At 37.6% G+C, this 21,077-nt stretch overlaps 1 protein-coding gene across 1 annotated transcript in view; it reads right to left on the bottom strand.

Moving 5' to 3' along the window:
• castor2 (cytosolic arginine sensor for mTORC1 subunit 2) overlaps window positions 1-17,980 on the bottom strand; it is a 44,915-nt gene extending 26,935 nt beyond the window's left edge. Inside the window, exons 1-3 of the mRNA XM_022210866.2 lie at window positions 17,638-17,980; window positions 5,944-6,014; window positions 664-857 (exon numbers count right to left, since the gene is read on the bottom strand). Of these exons, the coding sequence (XP_022066558.1) occupies window positions 664-857; window positions 5,944-6,014; window positions 17,638-17,750 (378 nt within the window). The 5' untranslated portion in view covers window positions 17,751-17,980. The remainder of the gene's footprint in view (window positions 1-663; window positions 858-5,943; window positions 6,015-17,637) is intronic.
• Between the last annotated feature and the right edge of the window lie 3,097 nt (window positions 17,981-21,077).

Below are 21,077 nucleotides of genomic sequence, written 5' to 3'. Positions count from 1 at the left end.
ATATCTTTACCGTGTGGAGCTAACACCTTTGTTTCTACTACTGAACTCATTTGGCCACTTGGAATTAGGTTTTTCTTTGTAAAATAAATGATATTTCTTAGGATGTATGGCACTTTAACCGTGTCACACTGCACCAAAGACCTGATTGGGTCTTCTCTACTTCTAGTCATGGTTGTGCCGTTTCCTTAGAAGTGCAGGACTGTGAATTAAAAAATGGGGTTTAGTGGGTTTATGGGAGAGGAAAGAAGAAATATTGTGATTTCAGGGAGACTTTGGGTCATTGCATGTTTAATGAAATGAAACCATGTGAGATGCTTAGAGGGAAAAATCATTATTTGGTGGAGCTGTTAGTGCAAAGAAGACGGAAAAGCACTGGTTTAATTTGGAAGTATGCGTTAAGTCTTCGTGTTAAAAGTTCTGAAGTTCTGAAGCACTGCAGCTCTCAGATAAATGTATTGGTGGAGAAAGTACAATATTTCCCTCTGAAATGTAGTGGAGTGGATGTATAGTATTGTATAAAAAGGAAATACTCAAGTACAAGTATTTCAAAACTGTACTTAAATACAATACTTGAGTTAATAAATCTTTCACCTCTACACTGACTTTCTGTCCACTACAGAGTTTCGTGTTGAGTAACGTTGCAGCAACATTAACCACACTCACCAGGATGAAGTCTGTCTGATACGTCGACAGCATGAAAACAGAGATGTTGTGGTCGGCCAGCGGTGCGATGACTGATTTAGCGATTTTGGTGACTCCGATGGGCTGCGAGCTGGAAGCGTTGCCGCCACCCGACACCACGTTCAGGGCCAACCATGTGGCGTCGGCAACACTGATGTGCTCCGACTGAGGCAGCTCTGCAAACCAACACACACAGAAACACAATTAAGTATGTTTTGACACTGGCTTGGTTTGAATATTTATTCATAATGTGGTGATTTAACCTGCAGCCAGTTCATTGTTGTTCTGGGCGTCTGCACAGGCGATGAGACATTTTCCAACTCCAGGAAAGAAACCGTGTTGTTAAAGTGAGCAAGCAGCGTGAGTAATGGCTGTTCCTTATTTTTTCCCATGTACTACTTCCTGTTTTTTTTTCCTCCATCTTTTATGCAGATGCTCTTTGTTTAAAGAAATACTGTGAGCCATCTCTGACTCATTACCTGGAAATACGATATTTTTCACAGTTTCTATCCTGTCAACCCATTCCTTTTGAATTGTGTTTATTACACCCATGACACCAAACTGGTTGCATTATTTGATATTGAGAGTTAACTTACTTAAATTCTATGCTTTGAATGAACTTGAAAAATAATCATGGAAAGAATTCACACATATTTCTCTAAATGTGCATTTCAGCTTGACTTACTCAGACTAGAATAACTTAAAATATTTAACTCTACTTGACAAATCTGACCTAAGTTTGATCAACTATGATAAAAAAAAAAGGTTGGATCAACTCTTAGGAAGTTAAATGAACCCTAACAAATAAAGCTAACTCAACTCAAGCAAATTACATTGGCTTCAAATTAAGGAAATAAGTGCATTCAACTAAAGTGATCTGAGTTAGAAAATACTGTTTTATGAAAGCAATTTAATCATGTGGAAATTTGTTCCATGAGCTCTTTAAGTTCGCTCAGAGTTGTTTTTTGTATGTACACCAGCAGCCAAAGTATTCGACAGTCAACACTGTCTTTCCTAAGTTGTTCAACCACACATTCTGAATCTTTATGTCCAGTTTGTCAGTATTCAGTTCATCAAGAGACAGAAATTACAGACAGTTAACCCTCTCAACCCCAAAACTGGCTAGTGGATTTGAAAAGCATGTCATCTTTAAAAACAATTATGCCAAAGTGACGCCAATTATCAGAACGAGAAACTGTAAAAATTGAAAAAAAATAATCAGATTTTCAACTTAAGACGTGGTTCCACTGAGAAAGTTAACCAAATTTAAGTTTAAATCTGTGCGTTTAATCAAAATTACTCTATTCTTCATGCCTCGCTTAGAAATTCATTAAAAAAAAAACATAATTTATACAAATCAGAATCTGTAAGAAAATTTAAAAAAAACGGTGCCCTTTAGCGCAACCGAAAATCTATGACTGATTCCGCTGTGACAAACAGTCGGAATAAAAATTCTGTGACTTCTTGGCAGATAGAAGTATAGAAACAAATTAAAAACGGAAATATTAAGATATTTACAGTATGTACAGTCACCATTTTCCTACAGTACTGGTAATACTAGAGGGCAACTGGAAACATTCTGTGCATGCAATTTTGTTTTTGTAATATATACACTCAACAAAAATATAAACGCAACACTTTTGTTTTTGCTTCCATTTTTTATGAGATGAACTCAAATATCTAAAACTTTTTCCACACACACAATATCACCATTTCTCTCAAATATTGTTCACAAATCTGTCTAAATCTGTGATAGTGAGCACTTCTCCTTTGCTGAGATAATCCATCCCACCTCACAGGTGTGCCATATCAAGATGCTGATTAGACACCATGATTAGTGCACAGGTGTGCCTTAGACTGCCCACAATAAACGGACACTCTGAAAGGTGCAGTTTTATCACACAGCACAATGCCACAGATGTGGCAAGATTTGAGGGAGCGTGCAATTGGCATGCTGACAGCAGGAATGTCAACCAGAGCTGTTGCTCGTGTATTGAATGTTCATTTCTCTACCATAAGCCGTCTCCAAAGGCATTTCAGAGAATTTGGCAGTACATCCAACCAGCCTCACAACCACAGACCACGTGTAACCACACCAGCCCAGGACCTCCACATCCAGCATGTTCACCTCCAAGATGGTCTGAGACCAGCCACTCAGACAGCTGCTGAAACAATCGGTTTGCATAACCAAAGAATTTCTGCAAAAACCGTCTCAGGGAAGCTCATCTGCATGCTCGTCGTCCTCATCGGGGTCTCGGCCTGACTCCAGTTTGTCGTCTTAACCGACTTGAGTGGGCAGATGCTCACATTGGATGGCGTCTGGCACGTTGGAGAGGTGTTCTCTTCACTGATGAATCCCGATTTACACTGTTCAGGGCAGATGGCAGGCAGAATGTGTGGGTGTGTGGTTTTCTGATGTCAATGTTGTGGATGGAGTGGCCCATGGTGGCGGTGTGGTTATGGTATGGGCAGACGTCTGTTATGGACCAAGAACACAGGTGTATTTTATTGATGGCATTTTGAACGCACAGCGATACCGTGACGAGATCCTGAGGCCCATTGTTGTGCCGTACATCCAAGAACATCACCTCATGTTGCAGCAGGATAATGCACGGCCCCATGTTGCAAGGATCTGTACACAATTCTTGGAAGCTGAGAACGTCCCAGTTCTTGCATGGCCACCGTACTCACCGGACACGTCACCCAATTGAGCATGTTTGGGATGCTCTGGATCGGCGTATACGACAGCGTGTACCAGTTCCCGCCAATATGTAGCAACTTCGCACAGCCGTTGAAGAGGAGTGGACCCCCCCAATAAAACAAAACTGCACCTTTCAGAGTGGCCTTTTATTGTGGGCAGTCTAAGGCACACCTGTGCACTAATCATGGTGTCGAATCAGCATCTTGATATGGCACACCTGTGAGGTGGGATGGATTATCTCAGCAAAGGAGAAGTGCTCACTATCACAGATTTAGACAGATTTGTGAACAATATTTGAGAGAAATGGTGATATTGTGTATGTGGAAAAAGTTTTAGATCTTTGAGTTCATCTCATAAAAAATGGGAGCAAAAACAAAAGTGTTGCGTTTATATTTTTGAGTGAATGTATATATTATGATTTATCACAATAAAGTTGTTATATTACATAAAATACGTTTAGAGTTCTCTCTACGTCTAGCCGTAGTTGTGCTGTTTCCAAAAATCTGAGATTTATCTTTCGCAGAATCACTAAATTTTAAATGTAAAATGATGCACCTTTAGAAACACTATTACAATGTTCTTTTTTGAATTATTAGGCAATAAAATGTGTTTTTTTGCTGAATTCAACAGGCTCATAGGGTGTTTGCTGCAGCTTCACCTCATCTGGTAGCTTTGGGTGGCAGATGTTAGCTGATCTTGCAGTGTAACAGACATTAGTGAGACAGTTTACTGACTTCATGACTCCTTGTTTCAACATTTGTCATTATCCTGTCACTTGTAGGTGTAGCTGTTTAATGATGTCTGAGAGAATCACAGCAGAGATGTCACCATTTAAAGAGCTTCACACCAAACAACAAACTAGTGAATCCCACAGGTTAGAAACTGATTAAGGCTCCAGCATTTAGTTGGAAATCTTTTTTGTTGTTTAGAGTGTAAAAAAGGTGATTTTCAGGGGACAATTATTTGATTATTAGTTACTTTATCAGTAAAACAATGGACTGAATAAACCACAGTGGAAACAGCTGATTTTGATTAAAATTCAATACAAATAAGTGTACAATGAGTGTCGTCGTCGGTGCATCACAAGACTTTAACAACTTTTACAGCTTAATTATTTGCCAAACTCCACGTCAGTGTAGTGCAGTTAGTTTACAACCTTTAAACGTCCAGCTGTTCACAAGTTATCTGATTGGATTTTGAAATCAAACCTTTGGATGTGGTGTTCAAAACGTTTTTATAAGGGCTGGGATACATGCAATGCAAAAAATAGAACAAACAGAAAATCTGGATTACCTTGTTCCCAGCTGAAGGGCAGAGTCGGGGTGGATTTCGGGAACAAAATGTCAATAAAACTTTAAAAATGGTCAAGTAGTGTACACTACCGTTTAAAAGTTTGGGGTCACCCAGACAATTTCTTGTTTTCCATGAAAACTCACACTTTTATTCATGTGCTAACATAATGGCACAAAGGTTTTCTAATCACTGATTAGCCTTTCAACACCATTAGCTAACACAATGCAGCATTAGAACACAGGAGTCATTTCAAAGTGACCTCAAACTTTTAAACGTCGTGTAAATGTGTAAGTTGTGAGTCAGATGAGGCGTTTGGCTGTTCACTAGAAACTAAAAATCTCTCTATAAACACACATCGACTCTGCAAACTTCACTTTTTCTACCAGCTGTTTAAATTGTTTTTTATGTCGTACAGTTTTTATGATTGTGAAGCAGGACTGATTGTGATTTGATGGAGGATGTTTTATGATTTTAATACCACTGATGGGCACAGTTTCATCGTATTATGAATACAATGACAATAAAGACATCTTATCTAAAATTAAAGGGCACATTTTCCTGTCTCTTGTCCCAATGTTTACCGTTTTACTGTTGTTTTTTACTTTGCTAACAGCCTCCACTATAATATATAGTCCCATTAAGAGTACTGGTAGTTTGGATTTGGTAATCTTGGGTGATTCAATCTGGTGTTGCTAGTAAAATATGAGACTTTTTGATCCAGATTTAACCTTTTGAACACCTGGGACCCATAGATTAAGCAGAATATTTAATAAAATTAAGGCAAGACTCAAATTTACAGATATTCTAATGTTTTCTTTGGTATTTAATCTTAATTATACCTCATCAACATACATGTGGACGCAAAAAAAAAAAAACTGTCTCTTGTGGAAGTTTTCCAAGTGTCATGTGGCCTTGCTTGCCTGAATTTCACGCTGTAGTTTAGTCGGACATTAAACAGGCACTAACACACTCTGAGTCAGTCACCAGCACAAAATACCTGCGCCGGTTACGCAACAAATAGCCTGTGGTCTCCAGGGTAACCAAGGAGGGTCACCCTGGAAAAGGATGTGTAATGACATGGATTCACTCACTCAGCCAACCACAAAACACGGCGAGCGGCAGCTTGGCCTCACATCCATAATGACAAAGTGTGCTCAAACATTGGCAGCTGAAGCTACGCCGTGCCGGAGAGAATCACAGATTACACAACATGATCTTTTCCTGCCACCCGATCTATGGTTGCCACGGCGACTTTAAGAGAGGCCCACCTTTAAAGCCTTCCTCATCAACGATAATGGTATAGTCCTCCGGAGTCTCCGTCAAACTGAAAAACTTGCATCTGGAAGGGAAACAGAAAATAAATGGAATAAAAATCTCACACAGAGCAGATCAAACAGGGGACACAGCATGTGAGAAGCCTGAGAAAAGCTGGACCACATAAGTCATGTCAGCCGCTGCTCCCCGGAGCGTAAACATCACATAGTTTAAAGAATTCAAGAGACGGATTCATGTGGAAAGATGCAACAACGAGACATGCAGGAACCAACAGTGAACTGCCTGCAAATTTCCTCTTTATGGTTTAATATCGAACACGAGGCTCGTAACACAGTCAAAAATAAATAAAATAAAAAGCACAGCGTTGTTCTGCTTCCAATATAAACCTCTCCGACACCGAGAGGGGCGAACCTCGCTGTGAGAGGAATCTCAATGATCCAGAGATGTTACTAAATACACAAACATCAGGCCAAGACCTAAAAATATGAGCTGAGGTCTCCAGCAAGACAAAAGATCAGATTTATCTTGATAATATTAAAGATAAGTGTATTTTAGGCAATGTGGCTGCATGGTAATGGAACAGTATTGATTCTGCTTTAGATATTCAGATTTTTAAACTTAAATTTTGTCCAATATGTTGATTTATCTATTCAACAGTTTGCTTTTCTTTGCAGTGGCAATTACAAACTCATATAGGTGCTACTACCTGAACGTTCATTTACACATGATTGATAATTATTCCTGTTTCACATGATTTATTTGACATATTTATAAGGTTGGCCGAAATTCAGAGGTCACTGGTTATTGCAGGAGATATATCTTTGTCATATTTAACCCTCTGAGCCCCAAAATATTCAAAATTAAACCATTTATCAAAGCCAGAAACAAAACACACTGGTCATCGAAGGAGATATATCTTTGTGTCTTTAAATCTCCACTATTTATATTTAATCATCTGAACCGCAAAAATATTTGCTCAAAAATACTTTATTCTACATGCCCTCTGTAAAATGGTGCAACTGTGAAGCCATTACTGACGAAGCTGCTACCAACAGTCACATGCTAAAAATACCCAAAATATTCTAAATTCAACCATTTATCAAAGCCAGAAACGTAAACAATCACCACTTTTAAATTTACGATTGTCCTTGAACTAATCATGTGCCTTTCAGTCAGAAAACCGCGATATTTCACTAAAATGCCTTTATTCTACATTTCCCATTTAAAAAAATGTGCCAAAAATAGTTTGTAGATACTAAATTCTGCAAAAAAATAAAAATTCTGTTCTTCTTAGCACAAACGTGAAGTCATTACTGAATGAGCTGTAACCAACAATCACGTGGTAAAAATTCAGGGAGTTTTAGCAAAACTCCCACTGGTTATTGCAGCTATTATCCCCATTTGCTGTTAATTAGAACTTAAGTAATTTGTGGTTAAGAGATTCAAAAGACATGGATTTCATTACTGTGTACTAGAACTGCAAAAAAAATTATTTCCACTGTTGATTAGTTTGTGGACTATCTTAGTAAAGAATTGATTAGTTGTTTGGTTGAAGTCCAAGATAACGTCCTCAAGAGTCCAAAGATTTTCTGTTGACTGTCATACAGGGGTAAAGAAACCAGAAAATACCCCAATTTAGGAAGCTATAATCTGAGAATTTAAGCATTTCTCTTTAAAGTAGTTACAAACTGATTAATGGTGGTAGCAATATAGTCCAGCCCTGCACAAACCCAGAACAGCTGACGTGTGTTTTTCAGGTACTTACATCCCTTCAGCTGCTTGCTAATAACTTGGAAATGCAAATGATCAGTTGAGATAAATGGTAAACAGAAACAAGCCCGTATTAAATGCAGCAAATGCAATACAGAGGAACTGATTCCATTTGTTTGGAGTTTCTGCATTTATATGAAACAGCATTTTTTACGATAATTATGTGTATCAGATTATCATATAAGGAATCGAATTAGCAAAACAGTGTGGATTGTGACTTGAAAACTGAAGAACAGAAAGCTAGTGTGATTAAATTCATGGTCTTGTTTCCCTAATTCATGATCACATAATTCCTGATTTAAATCGCAATTTTGCCTACTTAACCAAAAATCTTGTATAGCCAATTGTGTTTAAACCAGAGACTGTATATAAAAGACAGATGTAATCTTTCTCTAACAGCCACCAGGGGGCGACTCCTCCGTTTCCAAAAAGAATTTCAATGGTATAAAAGTCAAAGAGAAAACTACCCTACTTCTTATTTGATTTATTAACTAAGTTAACATTTCCCTTTAAAGTTTATGGTCTCAATTGCGAGTTCCAAGTCTCCTTCACTACAGTGCAGTCTACATTTTGCAAGTTATGATCCCATTTAGGGCAAAACTGACAATAAAACAGGGTATGTTTTGGGATGAGGCCAGCTTGTGAGTGCCAAACTGCTATCGTGTGGGTAATTTTAAAACAACAAAGCTGGCCAAAAGTCATATTTGAGGATTAAAAGCTGTCATCCACTAAATAATACGTGCCATCTTGGCGGCTACAGCTATCTTTATGTACATTTTATGATTTAAACACGAGATGTTTGAGAAGTTTGGCCTGGGGTTTGTAGAAAAACATAATGTAGTAGCATTAAAAAAGAATCCAATGATAACCCTGTCATTGGTGAGACTAGTTTTTTTCTAAAATACCGTACGTTTCCATTGTTTTGGCTACATTTGAGCACTTCTGTGCTGACTGCAAAATGCAAATTTCAAGTTTCCACACATCAAACCAGCAGTGTTCTGAGAAGCTGAAGGATGTTGTAAAGTAATCAGGCTGAAATCAAGCCCAGCAGACTTTTGCCACCACAAAGGAAATCTAGACGGTACTGGGAAAACAGCACGCACGGCACTCCTGTGATAATCACATTCTTTACAGGCCGGCTACTGAACGCTCGCACTTCATATTTGGCTGAAAGGTGTGAAGAACGACAGCAGAATAACAGAAAGCCTCTAAGCGATTCTCTCTGTGGGAGCAGCAGCGTTTCCTCTTGGAATTAAATGAGCTGTCAAGTGTCACTTTGACTTGCAGGGTGTTTTGCAGAACCAGAACATCGGAATGATTTGCAGCAAAGCTTTTGTCTTGTGCCTGGGCTGATAATACTCCTCTAATCGCCGTCATGTCATTATGAGGACTGCTTAATGACTGAACTTCATTCCCTGACTCTGCTCCATCCAGATCGACAATGAAATGGCAAATCGCTGCAGAGCTTTCGCTGTGTTACTCCCCACCGCGGGGGAGATCGCTGAAGATTTAGCCTGCATTGCTCACATTCTGTGCGCATGCTAGGAACTTCGCAGGGAGCCTTTAAATGAGTTTGTATTGTCGAGCGCTGCTCCACAACACCACCCACAACCTGCCACTAAATCACAGCAAATGTGTTTGTAAAACTCAGGGAACACATTAATGGAAATTATGTTGATTTGTTGTCAGCGCAATCAAAAAATAATCCAAAAGCAAACACACAAATTCATTTAGTTTCAGAACTGCTGATTAACTGTAACAGCTTTTCTCAGAATAACTTCATATTTCTGAATCTTCACTATTCAAATTTAACCCTCTGAACTGAAAAATCAACTTAAAAGCAAGTTTGAAAGGCCTGTTAGATTTGAAATGATAATCAGATTTTCACCTGTACGATTGTCCTTGAACTCATCATCCATAATGTGCCTTTCAGTCAGAAAACGTAAACAAATCTGAGCTTATAATTGAGATTTTCTTTACAATGACATCTACAAACTCATGTGTGTTCAGGCCATATGGGTTCTGCAAAGCGTCTTGAGACAATCTGAATTGTAATTGGTGCTACATAAAGAAAACTGAATTAAACTGAAATGAATATAGGTGCTACTGTAGCTGAACATGTAATTGGCTATTATTCCTGTTTCACATAAATTATTCATAAGGTTGTTCAAAAGTCAGAGGTCACTGGTTATTGCAGGAGAAATATCTTTGTCATATTTAACCCTCTGAGCCCCAAAATATTCAAAATTAAACCATTTATCAAAGCCAGAATCATAAAGGATAATCAGTTGTTCACCTTAACAATAGTCCTTAAAATAATCATCCAGTGTGCTTCAGTCAGAAAATTTAAACAAATCTGAGCTCAAAATTGTGGTTTTCTTTACAATGACATTTACAAACTCATGTAGCTGAAGGTTCATTGACACCTAATTGATAATTATTCCTGTTTCATGTGATTTGTTTGACTTATTTAAAAAGAAATACAGAGGTCACTGGGTACTGCAGGAGAAATATCTCTGCATCTTTAAATCTCCACTTTTCATATTTGACCCTCTGAAATACAAAATCAACTTAAAAGCAGGTTTGAAAGGCTTATGTTTAAAATTAAACCATTTATCAAAGCCAGAAACATAAACGATCATCAGATTTTCACTGAGCTTACAATGGTCCTTGAACTAATCATCCATAACTGAAGACTGTTATATTTCATTAACATCACTATATTCTTCATTTCTCATTTAAAAATGCACCAAAAACAAGTTTGTAAAGCCTAAATTCTGTAAAAAAAAACCTAAAACTTCTGTGCTTCCAAGTGCAACCATGAAGTCATTACTGACTCAGCTGTAACCAACAGTCACATGCTAAAAATACCAAAAATATCTAAAATTAAAGGATTTATCAAAGCCAGAAATGTAAACAGTCATCAGGTTTTTACCTTTATGACTGCCCTTGAACTAATCAGAAAAAAACTTTATTTGTCCCTGAGTGGCAATTAGGTCATTAATCATCCATATGTGCCTTTTAGTCAGAAAACTGCGATATTTCATTAACATCACCTTAGTTTACATCTGCCATTTAAAAACGTGCCAGACTCTGCAAAAAAACAAAAAATTCTGTCCTCCTTCGTACAATCGTGAAGCTATTACTGACTGAGCTGCAGGCAACAGGGACTTGCTAAAAATTCAGGGACTTTCTGGTGAAATTAGAATGATCTGCAGGCTGTGGAAACAGATTAAAATGTAAGTAGTAGAATACCTGAAGTATATAGCGCGACCACATTTTGCCCCACAGACATTATTTTGAGGAGTTGACTAACTTAAAACTAAGATTAAAATTTTAAAAAAATCTGCATTAATTGATTTAAAACTATATTCAACTTCATAAAATTGACTTGACATCAGCGGGAACATTTGTGCGCATTTAAAAACTGTTTCAGTTGTTTGATTTTTCAATTTTCGTAAAGTAAATAATCCAAGAAATTCAACTCTATTTTTTCTGTTTTTAATAAAGTCATGACATTTCAACTTTGTCAAACGTTTTTGAGTTTCTCTCTACTTCTAGTTACGGTTGTTCCGTTTCCATAAAGCTGCAGGACTTTATATTGCAGTGAAAAATGAGCTCACAGTGAGTAAAAATGCTTGTGGTTAACACGGATAAAGCTGGGTATTGAACATCAACACATCAAGGATACTCCCCGTGGAAACTTGGAATCAAACAACTAATCTGATTCTAAGATATTTCCTGATTTATATTGGGATTCTTTTTAAAAAACCTTTAAACCCCTGTGTTATTATGCCAAAGGCTGCTCCTCTACAGCTGCATTAATTGATTTTTTGGGCCATTGGGGGCAGAGGAACAAGCTGGAAACACAAACACTGACATAAACACCTTCTAAAGTTGCATCCTGCAGACAACACTAATTTGGAATCTTGTCCTTTATCTGTTCTACACTTCGCTATGTTCACCAGCTGGTAGCGGCTCATCAGAGCTGCCTGCCGCTTGATGATGATGTATCAGAAAAACAAAACAAGCAGCTAAAACAGGCTAAAAAGCTGCACAGTGGTTATTCAGTAGAAGTGGGGCACGTTGAACTTTACATTTCTGTTACTGGAGCCACTGTTTCTGTTCAAATACAGAGTAGGGCAGCTTAAACATGCACATGGCAGTTTAGCATCTAAAACAGGTTCAAATTTCCTTCACGAAGAAAGGAGAGCATTTCTATCGTACTGGTACCAGAATTGTGGCCTATGTTCATATTTTTCACAAAACCTTATTTGTATTTGAAGATGACATTGCTTTTTAAAGACCATCACAGGGCATATATGTACCTTAGCTGGCTTAACTGTGAGGTCCATTCTCTATAGAATCACCTTGAATTGTGTTTCTTTGAAGAAGCTGCTCAGAGCTTTAGTTTTCCACATTTAATTGATTTGTAGCTTTAGGCAGGTTTTGAAAGGTTGTAATAATCAAATCAAATCTATTTATAAAGCACTTCAAAAGAACCAGTCGACCAAGGTGCTGTACACAAGCGTAAAAACATGACCAAAAGAGAATAACAAAACTAAGACAAAAACAATAGAAAACCAAGATAAAAACAAGAGAACCAAGTAAAAATAATAGAACTAAAAGCAAAATACACAATAAAAACACACACAATAAATAGAAGAGACAGACTGGCCTGCCCATCCCGGACAAAAAATGATGTGCACATAAAAACAACAAACCGACATGATGTGAAATGCTAAAGAAAAGAGGAATTATTTCTGTAAACTTCTTTGTTAAACAAATTAACAACTAAAAAAGTTAATTTTGTGAATGCATGCATAAAAAGACAAGAAAGAGACATCCAATTTAAAAATGAGATTAAAACTTTTTTTTTTAAATGAGCAAACATGCATGCGTGGGGAAATGAGGCACGATAACAGGTCTGCTCATCAAAGAGTAAGGTGTGCCTTCAACAACATGAGGTGGAGGATGGGAGTGAAGAGAGAACAGTAAAAAAAATTAGCCAGAAAATGAGACAAACTGCAAAACCAGAGTCATCTAATGCAGTGACACCCACAGACAGAACACCAACAGTGACGATAACAAACCAGTGCGGTCTCTGTTTCATTTTAAGTGGATGAAAATGCGACGCCTCCTGCTGTGACAGAACCAGCTGAACAGTTTCATAGCAAAAAGCCACCGCCACTCTCCTGTTGCAAATTCAGACCTTAAATACTGATCAAACAGAAATGTCAACTACTACTAATAACTACTGCTATTTAATTCTTAGTTTAACAGTTTGCATAAAGGTTTATGGCATTTTTTAGGTTATATTTAGCATTTTGTGTTGCTTTTTAAACAAATTTAAGTACAAATGTCCTCTGCAAAATCAAGCAGATTTTGATTTGTTTAGCTGTTGCTTTGATTAATATGAAATCTACAATATTACGCCATAAAAGCAACGTTGGTTTATCCTAAAAACCTGCCAGCAAATCTGAAAAGTGAGTAATTTTTTTTTTTTTGGTAAAACAACATCATCAGATATCACATTAAAACGGTTCATCACTCAGTTTCCCAATTCAGCTAATTTTCTCACTAAGAGGCTGTTAAAGGGTATTTAATATAGGCTCTAAATACCTACACAAACATACTATGAACCGTGCTTATCTTTCACCTGTTAAACTCTATTTATCTGAAGCAAAAACACCATTTATCAGATAGTTGGATTAGGTTCATTTTGTCGTTATGTACTATACAAAACTATTACTTATTTAAACCGACAATTCAGGAAAAAGTTTGTTACCTTGCTGACAGGTTTCGACAGCCTCTGCTGTCTTCTTCAGAGCGACGCGTCCTTTTTATCACGTGGTTCGTTTGACAGATCTGTCAGAATCTGTCAAAGCGACCACGCCTCCCACCGTCCGGTGGTCTCTGGAGGATGGTGTCCCAGGTGTGCGAGAGGATGTAGGCCCCCTCGAACCGGGACGAGGTTCGAGGGGGCCTACATCCTCTCGCACACCTGGGGGGGCGCGAATATTCAGATAGCAAAATTAATATCCGGATACCACCGTAGCGAACGAATATTCGGGTCCAGCCCTACTAATCAGTGACTTCATCCCAATCAAAGCTTCAAATCACAACATTTCATTAAAATGCCATTCTAAAAACTGTCCAGAATTTGTGTTTTGCATTAAACAGATTCTGTGAGAAACCAAAAAGTCCGTTCTCCTCCACACAACCGTAAAGTCATTTGTGGTTCAGCTGTGACCAACAGTGACGTGAGAAAAGTTCTGGGACTTTTCGGCTGAACTGCAGGACATGTCTACATAAAGCAGACAGGAGACAAGTATGAAAATAAATTAAAAAGGTAAGTAGTAAAGTCTCTCTACCATGTGGAGCTACCATCTTTTTTCTAGTACTGATAACACCTTTGGGACACTATTTTGTCAAATAAATGGCATTTTTTTAGAATGTACGGCATTATAACTTGGGTGAACTGCACAAAATGCATTTCTGACTTCTAGCTTTGGTTGTTCTGTTTCCATAGAAGTGCAGGATTTTATATTGCAGTAAAAAATTAACCCACAGTAAATAAAAATGTGGCAGAAGCAAAGGAAAATACCCAGAAACTGCTTAAGGTTCAGAGGGTTAAATGAGAAAACCTCACGCATCGTGTGCTCACTTCCTCATCGACATCTATGCAGTAAGTTCTGACATTCTGTCAATAAAACTCAGTTAAAGCTCAAAGCTACATGACACAGACGATACACTGATGACTTTAAGTGTCTGCATGTGATCAAAGATGGCAGCCAACCAAGAGGAGCTGAAAGCATTTGATGAAGTGATCAGTTGATTAGAGTGGAACAAGAAACAGGAAATGATTAATTAAAAAAAAAATCTTGTCTTTCTTTTACGTTTAAAGTTTATCGAGCAAACATTTTCTGGTTTCATCGCCTAGAAAAAAAAAATATTTCATTGTCGACGTATTTTTATTACCAATTATTTTACTGAATCACTGGTTTGAATACAGCTGCTTTTGTTTTCTATTTATAACGAGTCTTTTTAAATATTTTTATTACTTAACTCCTGGTCAATTTAATTCATTTTTTTATAATTATTATTATCTGAAATGAATGTCTGCGTGTCTGTTGTTATATGAGCAAAATACAGTTTAATTTTCTCTATGCATTTTATTTTCCAGAATTACTAGTTGAACTACAGCAGTTTGTTTGTTTTACTACTAAAACTGCAGTATTTTAAAAACACTTCTTCATTACTCGCCAAACTGTTTGTCGGTTGAATCCGATGTTTTTATCAATTGAAAAATAATGACTATGTAAAATTAGGCTAGTTTTTTGTATGAATTGTTGCATGAGCTAAATACCTGTGTACATTCACATTACGATGTTGCTGTGTGATTACAGGCAATCACAAAGTTTTTTGAATAGATTTTATTACCTGACCAAGCCACTGGTTGATCTAATCTGTTTCTTTTTATTAAATATAAGTAATTTCTATGTGAATGTGGGTTATTTTTGTGTATGAAATGCTGCATGAGCTAAATGTGATGTCGCTGTGTGTTGCAGTGGCTTCAATCCAAAGATAAGTTTTCCAAAAAGACAGTAAAACTGTACTTCTACCTCGATCACGCACGTGGATAACCTGAACTTTAAGCAATAAAGGAGCAGCAAGTATTTGCAGAATTACTTAAGTTAATTCTAATTACAGGTAATCAATAATCAAACCTTTTTATGACTATAGTTGTTTTTTTAAATAGATTTTATACTTCAATTGTTGGTTGATATAATCGGTTTGTTTTTTAAAAAGCACTACCATTCAAAAGTTTGGGGTCACACAGACAATTTCCTGTTTTCCATGAAAACTCACACTTTTATTCATGTGCTAACATAACTGCATAAGGGTTTTCTAACCATCTATTAGCCTTTCAACACCATTAGCTAACACAATGTAGCATTAGAACACAGGAGTGATGGTTGCTGGAAATGTTCCTCTGTACCCCTATGGAGGTATACCATTAAAAATCAGCCGTTTCCAGCTAGAATAGTCATTTACCACATTAACAATGTCTAGACTAGCCTAGCCACGCTATACCCATGTTTCTGACGGCACAAGGGTCTAGGGAAGCTCGACAGGGAGGGAGGCGGGCTAAAGAGGTTGTCTATCAAATCACTCTGCAGCAATTAGGTAGGTATACAACCAATCAGCGCAACGAATAGGCTGACGTAGTTCCGAGAGCACCGGCGGATTGTGACTAAGTCCCATTAGCTTCCCAACCAGTGGAGCCAACTGGTATATTAAGGATTTGCCATATCCCGTCGGCATAAGTCCAAATACGTCTTTCTTCTCAATGAAACACTTAAGTGCCGTCCTTTGTTTATCTTTCAAGTTGAATTTTAGCTTCAAATCTTTAAGGGCTGTGGCCAAAGCCGAGTCGAAAGATAACTGTTTATTGTGCGCCGGTTGTTTCTGTCAGAATCGCCGCGTATGTCGTCACTTCGTTACCCCGCCTTCTGACTCTACACTTCATGGTGATTGGTCCGGCCAGTTTTAGGAGAATCCAGCCTCGAGCCTCATGGAGGGTAACTAGACCCACCCTGGCAGAGAATTAAATTCGTTGCCGTGGGTTGTCTAGCGCGGCTAGGCTATGTCTAGACTGGATTTATGACTAATTTGATGTTATTTTCATTTTAAAAAACTGCTTTTCTTTCAGAAATAAGGACATTTGTAAGTGACCCCAAACTTTTAAATGGTACTGTTTACTGTATGTATTAAATATCACTACTATCTATGTGAAACTGGGCAGAAAAGTTGCATGAGCTAAACATGACGACAGTGTGATGCAGTGGCTTCAATCCAAAGACAAGTTTCAGAAAAGTGTACATTTGTCTAGATTGCAAGAAGAATAATCTGAAGATTAGGCAATAATGCAGCAGCAAGTATTTGCAGGACTACTTGAGTTTTCTTAGCATTTTGGACTATAGCTGTTTTTTCTTTTGTTTTTTTTACAATTTCAATCAAGTCTTTGTGGAATAGATTTTAATATTTGACAAATTGCTGGTTAATCTACTCTGCTTTTTAATTAAACATAACTAACTTCTATGTGAAATTGAGCTAGTTGTGTGTATAAATCATCACACGAGCTAAATATGATGTGACTGTGTGAAGGAGGGGCTCCGATCCAAAGACAAGCTTCCCAGATTATGTATATGACCAATCTGCATGTACTTCCAGCTACCTGAGTTAAGTCTAATTACCTCAGGAGGTCAGTAATCTAAAGGTGTGCGTTTTATCAGTAACTTCTGGTTGAGCACAGAGGCAGAGTTGATTAGCAGCTTTCTGCCTCGCTTGGACTCACTTTGCCTGTTGTAAAATAGCCAGAGCAGCTAAAGTGCGAACTAATTTGCTTGTGCTTATTTTAACAGACTGTAAACACACACACACACACACACACACACACCAGTGACAAGTGTTTGCAGGCCTGTTGTCATGTCACTCCCTAGGCTATTTAAATTGAAAGTTTCCTGGTAGTCATTCTCCACTTTTCTGGACACAATCTAGGGAATTGTTCAAGTTTCTCTGATACAGATTATACATGTTAAAATAAAACACACACACATACACATGCAGAAACACACACACACATACACACACACCCCTGCTGGCTACAGATGGCACAAATCTACAAAACGACACTAGAGAAGCAGGACAGGCCTGGAAACATAATAAACAGCCAGTGAGCTGCAGACTAAAGCAGAAAGCAGCAGTAGGTGCCGCCTGCAGCTCCAGTTGTCTGTAATGAGACCAGCAGCTCAGCCTTTACAGTAAACAGCACACCGGAGCAGGTGAAAAAAAAGGACACGAGTGGCTGTGGGGCTTTTCAATCAGCCACGACGTCCACGAAGTTACGTTACCTTGTTTTGGAGGCCAGGAAGGCGAGTTTTATTAATCCGTGAGTGCAAATCTGGATCCCCTCTTTCTCTATACTCGCCACTTTCAAGCTGTGCTCTAAAATGTGAAGCTCCATCTTTTACGTCTTCTCATTTGAGGAACGACTAAGAGGGGAAAAAATGTTTGAAACAGAAATTAAAACAAACTAAACACTTTCAAACGGGATGCATAAATAAATAAATACACGCACACGGCAGGCTAAAGGCGTATTAAACGGAGAAAGAAACGGGGAGGCAGGGTGGAATAAAGAAAGCAAAGAGGTAAAACCGGAGCTGCTGCCAAAGCTGCACACAACCGGAACCCATTGTTCAGAGCGGCTTTTCAGAGTAAGAGCCCTCCCAGCGGCGTGCAAAAAGGTGAATTGTTTTTCCTTCTCTGAAACAGAGTGGCAATGGCAAGAACAACGTTTATGAAAATGAAACATATACTGACAAATAAAAAAATAGCAAGTGGGTCATTCCAGAATTGGATGACATTTTGCGCAACATCCATCAAATTTCAAATGATCCATGTACAAAATAATAAAGATAAAGATAAGAGAAGATAGGATGAGATAATCCTTTATTACTCCCCATGTCAGGGGAAATTCCCTGTGTTACAGCAGCAATATACAGTAAAGACAATAAGTAGAATAACAATAATATATACAATATAAACCAGAACAAAGAATGGAAAATGAATTAATAGAGTATTACTCCCAGGGGTGAAAGTAGTTTTAAATTCTTGTCGGAACTATTAGTAATAGTTCCGGACCGTTCCGGCTTACTTTCACCCCATTCCGTCAATGCTAACCATTGTAAATCCTGTTGAAAGTTTTTCAGCCAATCACAAGAACGTGTGGAATTTCACGTGTAATTTATTGCTCGTCCCAGTGCAATAAATCAAGCGCACCTATTTGCTATTGGCTGCTACTGGCCATAACAGTCGCTGTTACAGAAGTAGACACGCATGCGCACTCACGTACTGCTGAGTGAACTCCGGTCAATATCTATGAATAGCAGGCAGGCCGGGCGGCGTACCGGCGTACCCATAGATACCGGTGGAAGAGCGGCGTACCGCCAGCAGATCTTTTCCCGGAACTGCGTTCCGCCACCAGATCTTTTGCCGGTACGCAGTTCCGGACCGTTCTGGCTTACTTTCACCCCTGATTACTCCGCTATAAATAAATGACATCGGCAAAAAGTGGCTTGTGGAATAAATGTAGAAGTGCAAAAAATGCCAGCAGTGCAGGGAACATACAGTTGTTGTGTAAATTTGTCCTGAGATCAAATCTAAAGAAAAAAACACTAGGAGAACAAAATGTTTGAAAATATTTTTTTAAATACCAAATAAGTCTGGAATTCCCCTGAAATTCAATTTTTCTCTCGTCTCACCCCAAAGATGGCCAAATGGAATCTCAAATAAAACAGTAACTTAAATTGAAATCTAAATCTTCTTTTTTTCATTGATGTCTCTTTCAATTGTGGGAATTTATTTTTGAGTTAACATAACAGTTTGAATAATAATTATTATGTATGTGTCCCTCAATAAACCTGCTAGCATGACCTTTTAAGCTGGTAGAAGAAGACGAAAACAGTGAATCACATGATACTCTAGATTTAATATCATCAAACGGTTTGAAATGGTATTGTTTATTATCTGTCTTAACAGTCTTCACAAGCTGGATAAAAATACTAGTACCTCTACACAATATATAGGACTTTTAATGACCATTTTTTAAATAGTTGATATGACAGAGGGTCTGTTACATGGCATATTTTGGTATTATGTACTTATTTGTATCAATACAAAATGGAATAAATTAATATTTTGGCCTTTGTATTGGCAAATGGAATGATATGCCATTTCCTGGGTTTGCAGTTTTCTAAAGCTGTCCTTATGAGGTACAGTCATGCACTCATCATAAGGAAAGTATAGACTTACTTAAAGTATCTAATGTGGTTGTTCTTGATCTGCTGCATTTATTTTAAATCTGCAGAAAATATAGTCAAACAGCCAACAAAACGTGACAAATTGCAAAGAAAATAAGCAACTGAGTGGATTTATTACCTTGTTTTTTTTTCTAGAATCCTGACACTGAGGTTATTATAACAATGTCTAGGCTACATAAAAAGGCTAAGAGTCCTTTATTGATTTAAATGAGAATATATTTTCTGTAGTTTTATAGCGTTGTGCCTTTATTATGAAGGCCGGCTGTGGGAGCGGAAGTTTGTGCGCGAGCGGCTAGCAGCAGCTTTTCTAACCTGTTAATGGGAGAGCAGAGGACCGCTGGTCCCCATGTTTGCTCTCCGACTGGAATAGTTAGCAGCTGGTCGGACTGAAACAAACAACTTGCCATTCAAACGAAGGGGGCGGGTCTGCAGAGGAGCAAGGCATAATGGGAAATGAAGTTTTTTCTCTCTCGTATGCACAGCTCTACAGTGAAGCGTTGTGCCCATTGCATTTGAGAACAAACAAACATGAGTGTAGAAATACATATCTACAAAGAGAGAGCGTTTCTTTAACATTTAGGTGACCCAGTAAAAAATACCAGTGAACCAGTTTGCCCAGTAGCATGAACCTGCAAATTACCTAAATGGAATTCAGTCATTATTAATTAAATCTGCACGTTCTCTGATATTGTTAGAATGTCTGAGGCATTTTGTAGGTTTTTCTTATATTCATGACAAACCACATAATCTAAAATCAGACTCCACTGGTGTCCAGATGTGGAAAATGTTCACATTTCAGCAGGGAGACGGGGCCAGCATTATCTACAATGGATGGAAGAGTAGAATTCATTTATTGTTATTGCACTGTTTACAGTGAAACTGAGCAGCTGTCCTGTCAAATCAGTTTCCGCCAAAAATAAGTGCACTTAGAAATGTGCCAATATGAATCATAATAAAATATAATAAACAGCAGTGAGTGCACAATTATGAAAGCAGTTTTATAGCGTATTTGGCTTATAAACAGGAATATAAAAGCAGTAATATAAAAAATATATACATATGGAAGAGGACAAATAATATACTTATTTTAATCATGTCTAATTTAGCAAATATACTTAAAGAATTAAGCAAATATCTCAAAGTTTCATCTGTTAAATCACAACCAAATATTTATGGAGTTGTGATACATTTCTGACTCTATTTTAAGAGACTTTTTATACTAAAGGAAATTTAATTTTCTTTCCAAAAAATGAAAAACACATTTTGTACTTATTTACAGTTTTGACTTTCACTGTTCACTTTTTTAATGTCTATTTTGTTCACATTTTTCATTAGATTTGTATATATATTTAAAGAAAATTAATCAAAAGAAATATAAAAATCTGTGAAATAAAAAGGAAAACTGTAGAATTACAGGGCATATAAATACAAAGGGTTGCATATAAAAATAAAATTCAAATGATGTATAATAT

This window comes from Acanthochromis polyacanthus, chromosome 17, assembly GCF_021347895.1.
Source record: "Acanthochromis polyacanthus isolate Apoly-LR-REF ecotype Palm Island chromosome 17, KAUST_Apoly_ChrSc, whole genome shotgun sequence".
Taxonomy (NCBI): Eukaryota; Metazoa; Chordata; class Actinopteri; family Pomacentridae; genus Acanthochromis; species Acanthochromis polyacanthus.
This window is presented reverse-complemented; position numbering and strand designations above follow the sequence as displayed.